We start from the raw sequence: 14,648 nt of genomic DNA on the forward strand, positions 1-14,648 counted from the left end.
AACATTCATTCGCTTATTCAAAAAACATCTATTAAGAACATAAAATACAAAATACTGTAACAGAGGGTTGAAAAAATGTTCAAGGAACTTAGAGTTATTATGAGGAGATAAAACATATATAAATATGCCTGGCGCGGTAGCTCACGCCTGTAAGCCCAGCACTTTGGGAGGCCGAGGCAGGCAGATTGCTCAAGTCCAAGAGTTCAAGACCAGCCTGGGCGACAGGGCGAAACCCTGCATCTTCAAAAAATACAGAAATTAGCCAGGTATGGTGGTGCTCGCTTGTGTTCACAGCTACTCAGGAGGCTGAGGTGGGAGGATAGCTTGAGCCTAGGAAGCAGAGGCTGCAGTGAGCTGAGATCATGCCACTGCACTCCAGCCTGGGTGACAGAGTAAGACCCTGTCTCAAAAAAAAAAAAAAAAAAAGCCAAAACATATATATATAGTTTAGTAGAACAAGACTGAAGGCAAAACTTGCCATATTCTATTTGACCTGGTCTTGGAGGAGGGGGTAGGATTTAGGCCTAAATTCATTTTCCTCAGTGCTTAGTTTATTGGACTTAGGTGGCTGAGTTAGTCCACTAGGTCTTATAAGACTGTTATATTTTATATGCCAACTTAGCAATATGTTGTGAAAACAATAATAACCAGGCAGACAAATATATAAGCCTGACAAAGTCTTATCTCCTTGAAGCCCAGCTTCCTGGGAAGCCAGATGTCCAGCAGTATCTTTGGGACTAGAGTAGGTGATGTTGAATGTTTAACTATGACAGCTTCCCCTACCCTGCAGTACCACATGTATGCTGAGGGACATGGAACTTGCACTTAAGAATTTTACATTTTGGTAAAAGAAATGAGACATATGAATATTTATGCCTAATAATATACCGCTAACATCTACAAGGAAGAAAGTAGCTCTCATCACTTGCTCAGAGACTGGCACAGTTTAAAGTTTGAATAAATATGAGCTGAAAATATTAATAAATGCCATAAGAAAGACAGATTAAGAACAGTGATCGTTATAATTTCCCTTCACTTAGTGTTTGCTGCGTGCCAGCCAGCCAGGCATTTAACTGCACTTTCATCATCCTTTGGAAGTCACAGCAGGGAGACACACTTCCACTGAAAAGATTAGAGATTCCATTTGACCTGGTCTTGGAGGAGGGGGTAGGATATGGGCTTAAATTCATTTTCCTCAGTGCTTAGCTTATTGGACTTAGGTGGCTGAGTTAGTCCACTAGGTCTTATAAGACTGCTGTATTTTAGATGCCAACTTAGCAATTTGTTGTGAGAACAATAATAACCAGGCAGACAAATATATAAGCCTGACAAAGTCTTCTCTCCTTGAAGCCCAGCTTCCTGGGAAGCCAGATGTCCAGCAGTATCTTTGGGACTAGAGCAGGTGATGCTGAATGTTTAACTACCACAGCTTCCCCTGCCCTGCCCCACCATGACCTCATCTCTCCCCAAGACCAGACATCATCCTCACTGCTACCCAAGTCTCCCCTTTCTGGAATTCCTGGGATAACCAACCTAGCCCTTGTTGTTTGATACAATCTTTCTTTAACTCTACCAATTAAATTTCTGTCTAGTATTCCCCGCTGGGGAACCATCCTGGTGTTGTTTGTTTGCTTATTTTTATGAGTTGCATTCGGCTGCTCTGATTAGTTTCAACTGATTTCTTAGGTTAACTTTCTGAGGGTCTGTGTAAGTGGGATCTCTGATCTCTCTTTCATAGGAGCCCTGTTATGTGTTCAGAGGCCACTGTTACAGTTCTATGGTCCCAGGGTTGGATTGGGTGTTTTGGACATGCCAATTAAGGTCACATTTCCTAACTTCGTTTCAAAATACAGAAGCTTCCCAACATGGAAAATAATCACTCACTTATTTAACCTTGAACATATCAAAAACATTGTAGCCTCTGGCATCTTATCCAAAAATGCCTACCATGTAGTGGTTAATTTATAATTTGTGGGTCAATTTGTTTTTCAATATTTTTTAAAAAGAATAGACAAATATCAAAATTCTTCAAACTAGCAGTAACCTACCAAGAGACAAGCAGAATTTCGTATTTTAAGCCTTGTACCAATTCATTACTTTCTAATTTCTTATAAGATTCCCCTTTCATTGGCTCAATTTTATTTGCTCAGCTTCAGTTTATGAGACAGAAGTGAAAATTTTAAAAAGTCCTTGGCCATCTGTTGAAAGTGTAACTTAGGAGTGAAAGACATAATGTCTGTGTTGCATAGACCTTGCACTCTGATGAGTGGTTAATTTCTTCCTGTTCAGCTTTTACCAACAAGCAAGTTGGTGGTTTCCATTCTTCTTTCCATCTTTATTAGACCTCAGAGCAGAAAGCCTTAGAATTATTTCTTAAAGAGTGTTTTTGTTCTTACCTTTTCTAGTCTTTGGCTATAAGAAAGAGATGTTCAATTAATATTTGGAAGGCAGTATTTAACAAATCTCTCATTTATAATGCTGACACTCAGTGTGGCTAAGGCACTCTCATACACTGTTGGCAGCATTTAAATTAGTAAAGTTCTTTGGGAAGTAATATGCCAATATGTGGCAGGAACCATAAAAAATAGAATTACTCCTGCACTAGTTTTGCTCCCAGGAACTCAGCCTATGAAAATAAAACAGCATCAATAATAATAATAATAACAAAAAATGATAATGATGATGACAACCACCTCCAAATCATCAAATCCCATGGTCAGTTCTTGTTCCTTAACTTTGCTCTCTCTCATTTTGGTCACTATTGGCTCCTTCTTGGCATAGTCTTTAGTCTTTTTTTAGTTTTCTTGGCCCTGAAAATCTTATTTCTTTTCCTCCCTCTCTCACTGTATTTTTGGCAGTACCCTTGCTCTTTCCATTCCAATAAAGACAGGCATTCTCCAACCAGGATTCTGTCTTCTCCTCTCACCTCTCTGTCCTCTAACCCCAGGCAATCACATAGGTGACCATATATCTTCTGCAAAATAACCCCAAAGTCCTCATTACCATTGAGCTCTTCTCTGAGTATGCATATTTGAGAGCTGTAACTACACAACAACATTTCCTTAGATTCAAATTAAATCTGTCAATTTACTTGTTCTTTAGAAGTAAGAAGAATCTTTATATTCCTTGAAGGTCTAGTGTAGTATCTGATAGACAATAAATTCTCAATTGTTTACTGAATGACTTGATGAATGAATGAACAAATGGATATTCTTTACCTGGATTTTCTGTAGATGAGCGTGATGTGTGAGGGCAAGTTGATTCCAAAAGAAACAGTTTTTACTTTTTTATTAAAAAATGAAATAATAAATCAGGGCATGTCTGCCTAACTCCCTTAATATCCATCAAAGCACTTAGGGAAAACTCAGTCTTACTCAGTGTGATGTCACTACATGGTCGCAGGAGAGTTTTCAGACTCACTTCCACACTGAAGAAGGAAAGCATATCTTATCTAATAAAAATGGTGACCACTGGCCGGGCATGATGGCCCAGCACTTTGGGAGGCCGAGGCAGGAGGATCACTTGAGACCAGGAGTTCATGACCAGTTCGGGCAACATAACGAGACCCTGTCTCTATGAACATTATTATTTTTTAAATGCTCAACATATTGCTGATTTGTGGTAAAAAACAAAAGCAGGCCAGCCATCTTCTCTTAGTAACTTTAATTAGTCCCTGAAGCAACTGCACTGGAACTCAAATTTTCATGTTCTTTCTTTTCTAAGATGGAGAGAAAGCTCAAAGCCAGAATACAGAGCTTTCCTGAGTCCCACAGTTTCTCTGAACTCTTGTTCCACATGTCTTCTCTGTCAAGCAAATCACTAGTGACTAATCAGTCAGTGAAAACAGTTTGGGATTATGTAAGCATAGTACCAAACAGAAAATATCTAGTCAATGCCATCGCTAAATATCTAATTTTTAAAATGCCGTTTCCAAAAGTAATACACGAAATAATAAGGACATTTTAAAATCCATCATATCACTCAATCTGTCACATTCATTAAAGTGATGTTAATTAAGAAAGGATGGAATTTAAATAATGAGTTAATGTTTTACTTCCTGACCTCAATTTTTTCCTTACTTAGGACAGGCAATGATGATAAAGATTTTCTGATGTCAGAAATAAAAGTGGAACAGTGAAATACATACTTACATCAGGCTCTTTTTAAAAAGCATTTTTCTTAATTTATGGTGGGAGAATTTTCCATCTGTTGTCTAACACCTGAGCCCTAACATGGAGCTCCAAAGCGAGCCACACTAAGCCACATGGGAAGTCCATCTGAGCTGGATTCAATAAGAAATGTAGGACTTCCCATCATAGAACAAGAGCATGTTTTCCCAAAATCTTACACAGAAGTCCTGCTGTCAAGCAAGCAGTTTCTCTAGAAGAAAGCTCAGCTACCCCTTCCTAAAATAGATGCTTACTGTGTTACTATAACCATATGGGTACATACAGTACACTTTGCCTGAAGATAATGACATCAAAAAATTTGAACTTATGCTGCTGCATAAAGGAAAACCGTATAGTGTAAATCTTATTTTAATTTACAAAGAGACTGACTTTTAACCAACCTTGAATTAGCGACTTCAGTCTCCCCAAAGTCCAATTAGCTGGTAGTATCCTGTCAATCTCTCTTTATATAGTGATACTTTAAAATTTTTTTGTATAAGCAAAATTTTAATAGTCTTATTAAATTTTCCCCATAGTCTTGTATTATTTATTATGTTTTTCACCTTTACTAATACTTCCTTTATGCCTTCCCTTTAGCCTTCGATTTATCAGAGCATCTTGGAAGATGATGCTGGTTTTACCCAAATGGGTCAAGAGAGGTTTATGTAGTTCCAAAGAATTCTGCAGAATCCAACTGTGGATAAAGGTGAAGGTCCTAAGGATTTCCTTTGAGTACTATGCCCACGTGGCCCCAGAACACATTTTTCTTTCCTGAAGTCACTAAAAAAAAAAAAAAAAAAAAAAAAAAAAAAGGGGGTACCTACATGCAGACAGGACAAGTTGCCCACAACAAATTATTGTAGCCCAAAAACAAGAATCTAAATTTTACCAAAGCTTTCTGTCAATAAGAAACTGAATAGTAATTATATGGAGGTCCAGTATTCAAGCTGAAGAGAGAACACTGAAGAAATCTGTCCCTTTGTCCCTTCTAATCTGAAATACACATGCAGCTGAAAGCCTAAGTGACTTTTAATCCATTCCCTTTGTACCATCATTCTCCTGTGACGTGCTTTAGAAGACATTTCTCCATCTGCTGCATTTGTGGTACCCTTGGCAGGGGCCTCACCTCCCTAGAGAAAAAACTACAAATATTAGGGTTTTGGGTTAAGAAATGCTGCTAATTGTGAGCACAGGCATCAATTTTAAATACTTCGGGATTTTATTGGGGTCAATTGGGGAAATGTGAAGATAGTGTTGATACTAGATAAGGTAAAAATACATTGAAATATAAAAATACAGATACTTGATTGGAAAAGCAGGTTCAACAGTTTTCACAGTAAGATGTCACTTATCATTATACATGATGACATACATATTATATAAAAGAATAAGCACTAAGGTGCTAAGAGTGCTGATCTCTGGTGGTGGAAACATGATGTTTTTATTTTGTTATTTTTGCTCATTTATATTTTCTAGTTGTACAAAATGCACAGGTGTTGTTTCCATAATAGTAAGAGATTTTTAGGCTGGGCAGAATGGGTCCTGCCTGTAATCTCAGCACTTTGGGAGGGAGAGGCAGGAGGATCCCACCACTTTAGGATGGAGACAGAGGAGAATCACTTGAGGCCAGAAGTTCAAGACCAGCCTGGGAAATATAGCAAGCCCTTGTCTCTACAAAAAAAAAAAAAAAAAAAAAATGAAATTAATTGGGTGTGGTGGTATGCACCTGTTCTCCTAGTTACACAGGAAGCTATAGTGGGAGAATAGCTTGATCCCAGGAATTTGAGGCTTCAGTGAGCTAAGATTGTGCCACCACTCCCGGCTGGGTGACAGAGAGACTTTGTCTTAAAAAAAAAAAAAAAGAAAAGAAAAGATTTTAAAAATAAAATGTTGGAGGAAGGCTTGAATGTCTTGATTGATTGAAAAGTAGAACTTGCTGGGCACGGTGGTTCAAGCCTGTAATCCCAGCACTTTGGGAGGCCGAGACGGGCGGATCACAAGGTCAGGAGATCGAGACCATCCTGGCTAATGCAGTGAAATCCCGTCTCTACTAAAAAAATACAAAAAATTAGCCGGGCGTAGTGGCGGGTGCCTGTAGTCCCAGTTACTCGGGAGGCTGAGGCAGGAGAATGGCATAAACCCGGGAGGCGGAGCTTGCAGTGAGCCGAGATCCGGCCACTGCACTCCAGCCTGGGCAACAGAGCGAGACTCAGTCTCAAAAAAAAAAAAAAGAAAAGTAGAACTTAATGATGGTGTTAAGACCAAAGATGGTAAAAAAAAAAAAGAAAAAAAAAACAAAGACAAAAATTAATTATTTTACTACCCTCCATGGCACTTCTCATCAAAGACAAACATCAGAAACCTCCCCTTCAGACTATTTTGTTAAGTATGTTATGCAACGGGTGTTATTATTGTGACAGGAGATTGCACAGTATGTTATCATGTTGAGAGATTTTTTTTTTTTTTGAGACGGAATCTCGCTGTGTCTCCCAGACTGGAGTGCAGTGGCACCATCTCGGCTCACTGCAAGCTCCACCTCCTGGGTTCACCCCATTCTCCTGCCTTAGCCTCCTGAGTAGCTGAGACTACAGGTGCCTGCCACCACGTCCAGCTAATTTTTTGTATTTTTAGTAGAGACAGGGTTTCACTGTGTTAGCCAGGATGGTCTCGATCTCCTGACCTCATGATCCACCTGCCTCGGCCTCCCAAAGTGCTGGGATTACAGGCGTGAGCCACCGCGCCCGGCCGAGAGATGTTTTAACTTTGAAAACATTTTCAAAGTTTCTTTCCATTTGGGACAGGTTTTAGCCTATACCGTGGTGTCCAGCTGAACTTTATGAGGTCACTACACTTTCCTAGATTTTTGCAGGCCAGTACACCTTCTAGTTCAGCTCTGTCATTGAGAACCCTAAGGAATTACAACTAAACATGAGAAAATTCCTAGTGCAAAGTCCCCTGTAAGCCATCCATGTGAATGAGAAGAATAAATGTTGGCGGAATGATTTTCACTTAGATCAATTCACTCTGGTTGTTATCTGAAGGTTAGTGAGTAAGGAGTGGGCAACCCAGAATGTGGTCTATAGGGGCAAAGATTGCAATCTGTCCTTTGCCTTGTCATGTTTAATAATTTTATATAATTACTTTGGATAAAGATACAGGCAATGCTTACTAAAATTGAAAATTATACCAACATGTTCTACGAGAGGATCTAAAAAGATTTTTCGCCATCAGAAAAATGGCTAAATTAAAATGTGAAAAAATTATAATAATTGCTAAAACTCACATATAGTTCGTATACACCAGCCTCCTTTCTGAGTACTTTATAGAGTATTACTTTGTATAATCCTCACAATAACCTTATGCAGTAGGTTGTGTATCACTCATATCAACTACTGTTAGAGATTATGTAGCATAGAGGTATACGTTGCGGAAACTTGAATCAACCTGCCTAGGTAAAAACCTAGCACTGTAGCAAAACAACACTCTGTATGAACTTGAGAAAATTACTTATTCTCTCTGCGCATCTCAGTGTCCTCATCGGTAAAAAGCAGAATTTTTTTATTTATTTATTTTTTTTGAGACAGAGTGTTGCTCTGTCGCTGAGGCTGGAGTGCAGTGGCACGATCTTGGCTCACGGCAAGCTCCACCTCCTGGGTTCATGCCATTGTCCTGCCTCAGCCTCCCAAGTAGCTGGGACTACAGGCATCCACCACCACGCCTGGCTAATTTTTTGTATTTTTAGTAGAGATGGGGTTTCACCATGTTAGCCAGGATGGTCTCCATCTCCTGACCTCATGATCCGCCTGCCTCAACCTCCCAAAGTGCTGGGATTACAGGTGTGAATCACCACGCCCGGCTGACAAACTTTTTTTTCAAATCTTGGATGCTATGTTGCCCAGGCTTTTCTTGAACTCCTAGCCTCAAGCAATCCTCCTGCCTCAGACTCCCAAGTAGCTGGTATTACAGTTCTGAGCTACCACACCTCACTCAACAAACATTTATCAAATACCTACTACAGGGGTATCACTTAGTTCCTACTTTCAAGGAATTCACCACTTTCTGAGGATGAGTGACATGTTCAACTAAACAAAAGCCATTTTTCAGGGCTACAAAGTGCTAATGCTTCACTCTTATGTATAAAAAGCGTAAGCTGTTTCAGATAAATATTCTTTACCGTATTGAGAAAATATTTTGTATTACTAGTTTACTACATTTTAAAATACAGGAATAAGTGTTTAAATGTCTTAAGTATAATTTAAGTACATGTTGCAATGATTATTTTTCCTTCTTTGACCTTTTTGTATGCTAAATTATATAGTAAGACATTTTCCTATACTAAAATAACCTTGCATTTTTGAAACAATACTAATTAACCATAGCATAGTATCCTCTTAATATGTTGGATTCCAGTTGCTTACAGTATATCAAAGATTTTTTTCATTTATGTTTATAAGTAAAACTAACCCTTCAAACTAACCTTTTCTACAAGCTTTTAAAATCCAAGAGCTTGTTGCTTGCCAATATAATTAACTAGCAATGATTAATTGATTCTACCAAAACTGATCAGGAGATAGAAGATAAAACCACAAATATAAGTTGTAAATGAGAAATGGGATATAACGATGGAAGCATAAATTGCAAAACAAATTGTGACACTTTAAGTGAAATTTTAAAATTAAATCATTAGCATAACTGAAAACATATATTTCTACTCTCTACCCATTTTTTAAAATTTTCTCAAGTGCTCTTAAAAATCAGTAAGAGGTGGCTGAGTGCAGTGGCTCTCGCCTCTAATCCCAGCACTTTGGGAGGCCAAAGCAAAAGGATTGCTTAAGGCCAGGAATTCCAGACCAGCCTGGGCAACATAGCGAGACTCCATCTCTACAAAAAGTAAAAATAAAAATTAGCTGTGCATGGTGGTGCATGGCTGTAGTCCCAGCTACTCAGGAGGCTGAGGCAGGAGGATTTCTTGAGCCCAGGAGTTTGAGGTTACAGTGAGCTATAATTGCACCACTGTACTCCAACCTGGGCAATGGAGCAAGATGGTCTCTTTAAAATTAAAAAAAAAAAAAAAATCAGTAAGAGGGATTTTTGTTATACTTTTTTAAAAGCACTATTTTAACTTCTTCTCTATAATAAAGTACATTGAGTATGCCAATTTGCAGATTAACTAGTTACAAGGATTATAAGAAATGTCTGCTAATTTTGGCTTTCTAAAGAAAATTTTAGCTTTGGTTTGAAATTTTGGCAAATGAATGAGAGAATTTATATGTGCCTTTAGCTATGGCCAGATGTGTTAATTTAATTCTTGTTATCTTCTGAAAGATTTTCCATTTTTTGAAGAGTTCAAATTCCACACAAATAGGCAAATTTATGAGCATAGAGTTATATTCTTAAGAATTACAGAACTATTTTCCCAGTCTCCTGTTTTATGAAGTGTTAAAGTTAATATAAATTGATTTCAAAGATGTGTCTTCTACATAAAAAGACATTCAAAGTGGAATTTTAAAAAACTGAAATATAACATTCTCCTGCAATTTAACCTCATATTTATTTTATTAAAGAAAAAACATAAATTTGTGTGGAATTTTCCTAAGTTCAAAACAAGGGCAGAATTTACTAAGCCATTCCTAATGTGTTCTCCTAAAGCAAACTTTGTGCTTAGTTTTTCTGAAAGCTATCATGTTTCAGTGCAAATTTTCTTGCATTTCTATGAAACCTGCACTTTGCAAGAGATTTATTTACTGACTTCTAGGTACTCAATCTTGCAAGAACTTTCCTATAAAAAATTGAAGGTACTGTTGTGTTGGGTAGGAGTAGGCTGCACCTCTTCCAAAGTGATTCACAAAGTTTAAAAAAAAATCACTTAAGATGGAGAAAGAAATAAAGAATAAAATTCTCTGAGAAGAAATAATTGCTGTTGTCCCCAGAGTACTAACAGCATAGGTCAGCTTTCTTTAGAAAGTTTTCAAAAGGGCTCCTCAAATGTGAAGTCAGTAATAGAATTGAATGCTGCCAACTGCACCCTTGAAGCTAAGCAGTAATGACACGCACCATCATGATACAGAAATGGTCAAATACATTAACTTAATGATGGACCAATGGACGCCCCCTCCCCCAAGAAATGTGATTATATTGTGCCAGCTCTTGAATAAATGTTAGATCTTACACAACTGTGTTGCTATTACTTTGTTCTCCCTCAAAGACCTTTTGAAGTGTTCAAAGCAAAAGATGAGAGAAGACGTGTGCTGCCCCAAATCACAAAAGCGATTTGCTAAAATAAACCAGCTTTGTGCCCTCAAAAACCTCTCCTTTTTTTTTTTTTTAATTGAAAGCAGTGTCCACTGGTCTCCAAAGGGCCTATAAAAACAAAATATTCAAGTCTGAAGGACACCAACAGGCAGAAATAGGCAAGGTAATTCCAGTCTCACATATTGGTTTCAAAAGCAAATAACCCTGCAGCTCAGGTCAATGCTAGATTATGTTCATGTCCAGATTTTCAGCTACCAAAGTAACTATGCCTGTATAGAAATAGTGCACTTTCAGAAGAAAATGCTTATGCTAATGCCTTAGGTGGAAAGAGAAAAATGCAAAATTTTATATCTTTGCCCCAATAATACATATGGAGGCAAGAAATGCACACAGACAAGGACTGGAAAGGTACATAGACAAGCCAAAAGGACGACTTCTTAGAACAGCAGTGCTGTGGATGATTGTTTCTTCTTTTCTTTAAAAACTTGATTAAAGTATTTTGTGATTTTTTTTTTAATTAAGAGTCAAAGCTAGAGTTCATAAATTGCCAGGCCACAGGCCAAATCTGGCCCATAACTACTTGGAACAAAAGTCATTAACATTTAACATTTAGGAGATTATCACCTGAATGTCTGAATCTGTAGCTTCTCAGGAAAAATTGGAAAATGCAGAAAAATTGGGTCCATCGTCCCATGTGAGCTCAACCAGCTTGATCTATGAGGGGGACATCTGGCCTTTAAGAATTGGGTGCAGTTGCCGTACTCACATAAATTCCTGCCTGTGGACCCCGGCATGTGTGAACACTGGCGAAGACAGCTGGATTTGGAGAGCTACCGTGACTCCATCTACATTTATGAAACTTCTCCTTTCTTCTTTTTACATCTTTACCTTTTGGATACCTCTTCAGTGATTAAATTACAGAATGTCTATATCCACTTTCAGAAGTTACATAATCTGTGAATCTACATAGTACAATACAAACTTGGCAATGAACTCACTAAACAGAAGCAGCCAATCCTGATACTACTACTACCAATAATAATACAATAAAAATACTTAGGTGACTGAGTTTCAAATTAGTCAACTTTTACTAAGCAAATAATACACTTAAAAAATTAAATTTAGAATTAGAACATCTCAGTATTCTATTCACAAAGACTTTCATGGAAACCAAAACCAAAGTAGGATAATAAGAAGCTGGATATATATTCAATTTATCTTTGCTCTCCCTGCCTTTTTTTAAAAATTATAATTATACTTTATGTTCTAGGGTACATGTGCACAATGTGCAGGTTTGTTACATATGTATACATGCCTTTTTTAAGCCTAAGCTAATGGATATGTTTGTGTTTGTTAAGCAAGACACATGGTACTAAATGAGCCCACTGAAAGAAGGATGATATATGTTGATCATATCTAGTGTTCAAGATCATTGCTATGCCACTAAAAATAGCAAGTCACCATAAATTTAAATATAAAATGTCCAAGTACACATACAGATACATGCACATTTCACAGTATTCTAACTGTGTTGTTGTTGCTGTTTTTTTTTTTTTTTTTAATTGGCACCCATCATGGCCTTTTAAAGGGACAATTCTTACCTTGTTAATGGCCCCAGATCGCCTGAGTCTTGGCTTCCAGCTTCACTGGGAGTGCTCACTGATTTCGAGGAGGGAGACATAGGGGTTGGGACTAAATAATGAAAATAACAGGTATCCCATGTTAAAAAATGCAGTGGCTGCACTGGTGAAGAGCAGTGTCAGACAAATCAAAACAAATGGGCCCAAATTAAAGTGGTTGTATGGCCAGGAGACATTGAGATGGGATTAAAAAAAAAAAAAAAAAAAAAGGAAAGAAAAGGAAAGGAAAAAAGTCCAGTGAATTTTTTGTATTTTGGAAATTAAAATTTGAAATGATTTAGACAGAATTAACATAGGGATTCTGAGGCCATGTCCACCCTAACAAAGTAAAATGGAGAATCAAAATAGCTATCCAGATAACTCAAGTCAAATATCTCTCTAGCATGAACCATCCAGATAATTTTGATTCTTCATATTATTTTGTTAGTATAGATGTGACCTATTAAAAATAAAACAGGGTGTCTATAAAACTTTAAAAGATTATTAAATAAGTGATTCTGAATAATTTTAAATGGTCAAGGACAGTCAGAAAAATCTGTTGTATGTCTGCATTTCGAGGGAAATGTGCTCTGTGGAATAAAAGCTGCATTTGCCATGAGAGCCTAAGTGACAGATAGAGAAAGGGTAAATGTTGAACCTGGTAATTAAAAAGTCTCTTTCAAAACAAAGAAAAATGCCAGGCTGCTTTATTTTTACTTTTAATTAATAGTTGCATTCCATTGTACTGTTTACTGTCTTTGGGACTCGTTTTGCCTTGCCTCCAGCAGCTCTAGAAGACACTGCCATGTGCACAGAAGTAAGCTGCCACTCTGAAGACAGGAGACAAGTTCAAAGATCGAGGTCGGCACAAGCTGAAAATCCGAGAGCAAGCATAACAAAAGAAAAAAGCTAAAGCCAATGCAATTTTTTCCCCCTTCCTTCAGATACAAGCCCAAGGTCCTTCAGAAAGAAGCTGCACCAAATAGCCAAGATGGCTCCAGGCCAGGCAATTCAATGGGTTCTCAATATCACATATGCCAAAGAAGCCATATGGATAGAAAGAAATGTCAGTACATAAGTGTAGATTCCCATTTGGTTTCAATCATGTGCAATTTCCTTTTATTTATTTAATAGGGTAAAGGGCTCAACTATTTTGCCCAAATCCTATAACACAATGGCAGATCTGTCAAGGAGCTAGGAATTTTCATGTGGTCCCACAATTAATTCACTGATTACCCTCTGTGTAAGTTCAGAGGGTAAGTCGGAGAGGTGACTGAAAAATGAAAACGGGGCCCTTGCCAGGGTCCCTTGGCAGTAATGCAGGGATACTTCAAAAGTTGGTCATGGTTTAGAGATGTTAATCTGTTTTGTTCTTAAAGTTTAATTACTGGCTTTACATAGGGTAGGGGAGACTAGGACATACTATTACTGTGTTTAACCAGGGTTCACAATGCAACAGAATTTCAAAGGCTATTTTGAGGCACAAATATAATTGATTGCAAGGTGTCTAACTCATATCCGATGTCAACTAAGTAGAAAAAAAAGTGTCTCAGCTCTTAAGTAGAAAAGAAGGGCCATCAGTCAAATATAATATCCCCTAGGTTACGTCTTCCACAACATAAAGAAATTAAACAAAAGAATCTAATCTTATTGGGGTTTATTATAGCATTCTTGAACATACTATTTTACCTATTACAAATTGAGATTGAGTATAAAATGCTTATTAATAGTGTTTTAGTTTTGTATGTATTAAAATACATCCAGCAATACTTAATAATTTTTAAGCTTATTATATGTTATTTTCATTATTCACATTGATATAAACATTTGCCATTTTGTTGTACATGGAATACTTTTTATTCTTAGTTTAAGTAATTACGGAAATAAATGATAATTTATTTTAATATAAAAGTCAATTATGGAATTAACTTCAGAAGAAAGTATTCTAAACAAAAGACCTGAATATTATATTTATTTTTATGTATTCTTTTAAAAGGGTTTTTAACTATACTGGATATAATGCAGTTTTATAGACACCCTAGGATTAATCTTAAATGTATGGAAAACAAAAGGATAAAAGAAAAATAAAACTATTACCTGAGAGATATATAGGTAAGTGACAGAATAAACAAAATATGCACAAATAACCTTCAACACAAAGAAAACAAGTAATTCAATATCCAAGCTTTAGTGATAAAATGAGGTCACAGACAATCAACTAGGAATGAATGAATCAGAGGAGGAGCATTGCAGTGAAAATGCCAATTAGTAATCAAATCAAAATACAATAAAGTCAAATTAATTTAAACTTGTTAATCGGCTGCTAATCCACCACCATTTTGTTTTCCTTCAAATTTCCCACTGTGCCTTCTATTTTCATCATGGACTAACTCTACGCCTGTGGTAGTTATGAAATTCATAACCAGATCCATAGTATTTAGATTGGCAAAGAGGCGCTGGAATTCAGCAATGAAAACAAAGAACAATTTAATAAGAAATTCCAAGATTTCTTATATTTACCAAGTGGCAACTCATTTAACAAGTATAAAATAATCTACTAGTAACACGGTGGAGAAGGTTGACCATCTAATCAGTCAATAAGCAGCAA

The 14,648-nt window shown here is 37.0% G+C and overlaps 1 protein-coding gene across 2 annotated transcripts in view; it reads right to left on the bottom strand.

Moving 5' to 3' along the window:
* Nucleotides 1-14,648, bottom strand: part of DYNC1I1 (dynein cytoplasmic 1 intermediate chain 1) — a 317,872-nt gene that overhangs the window by 265,127 nt on the left and 38,097 nt on the right. For both annotated transcript variants that reach the window (NM_001261582.1, XM_015134256.3), the window contains 1 exon segment: nucleotides 12,023-12,113. In NM_001261582.1, the coding sequence (NP_001248511.1) occupies nucleotides 12,023-12,113 (91 nt within the window).

This window comes from Macaca mulatta, chromosome 3 (genome assembly GCF_049350105.2).
Source record: "Macaca mulatta isolate MMU2019108-1 chromosome 3, T2T-MMU8v2.0, whole genome shotgun sequence".
In the NCBI taxonomy this organism is placed as follows: domain Eukaryota; kingdom Metazoa; phylum Chordata; class Mammalia; order Primates; family Cercopithecidae; genus Macaca; species Macaca mulatta.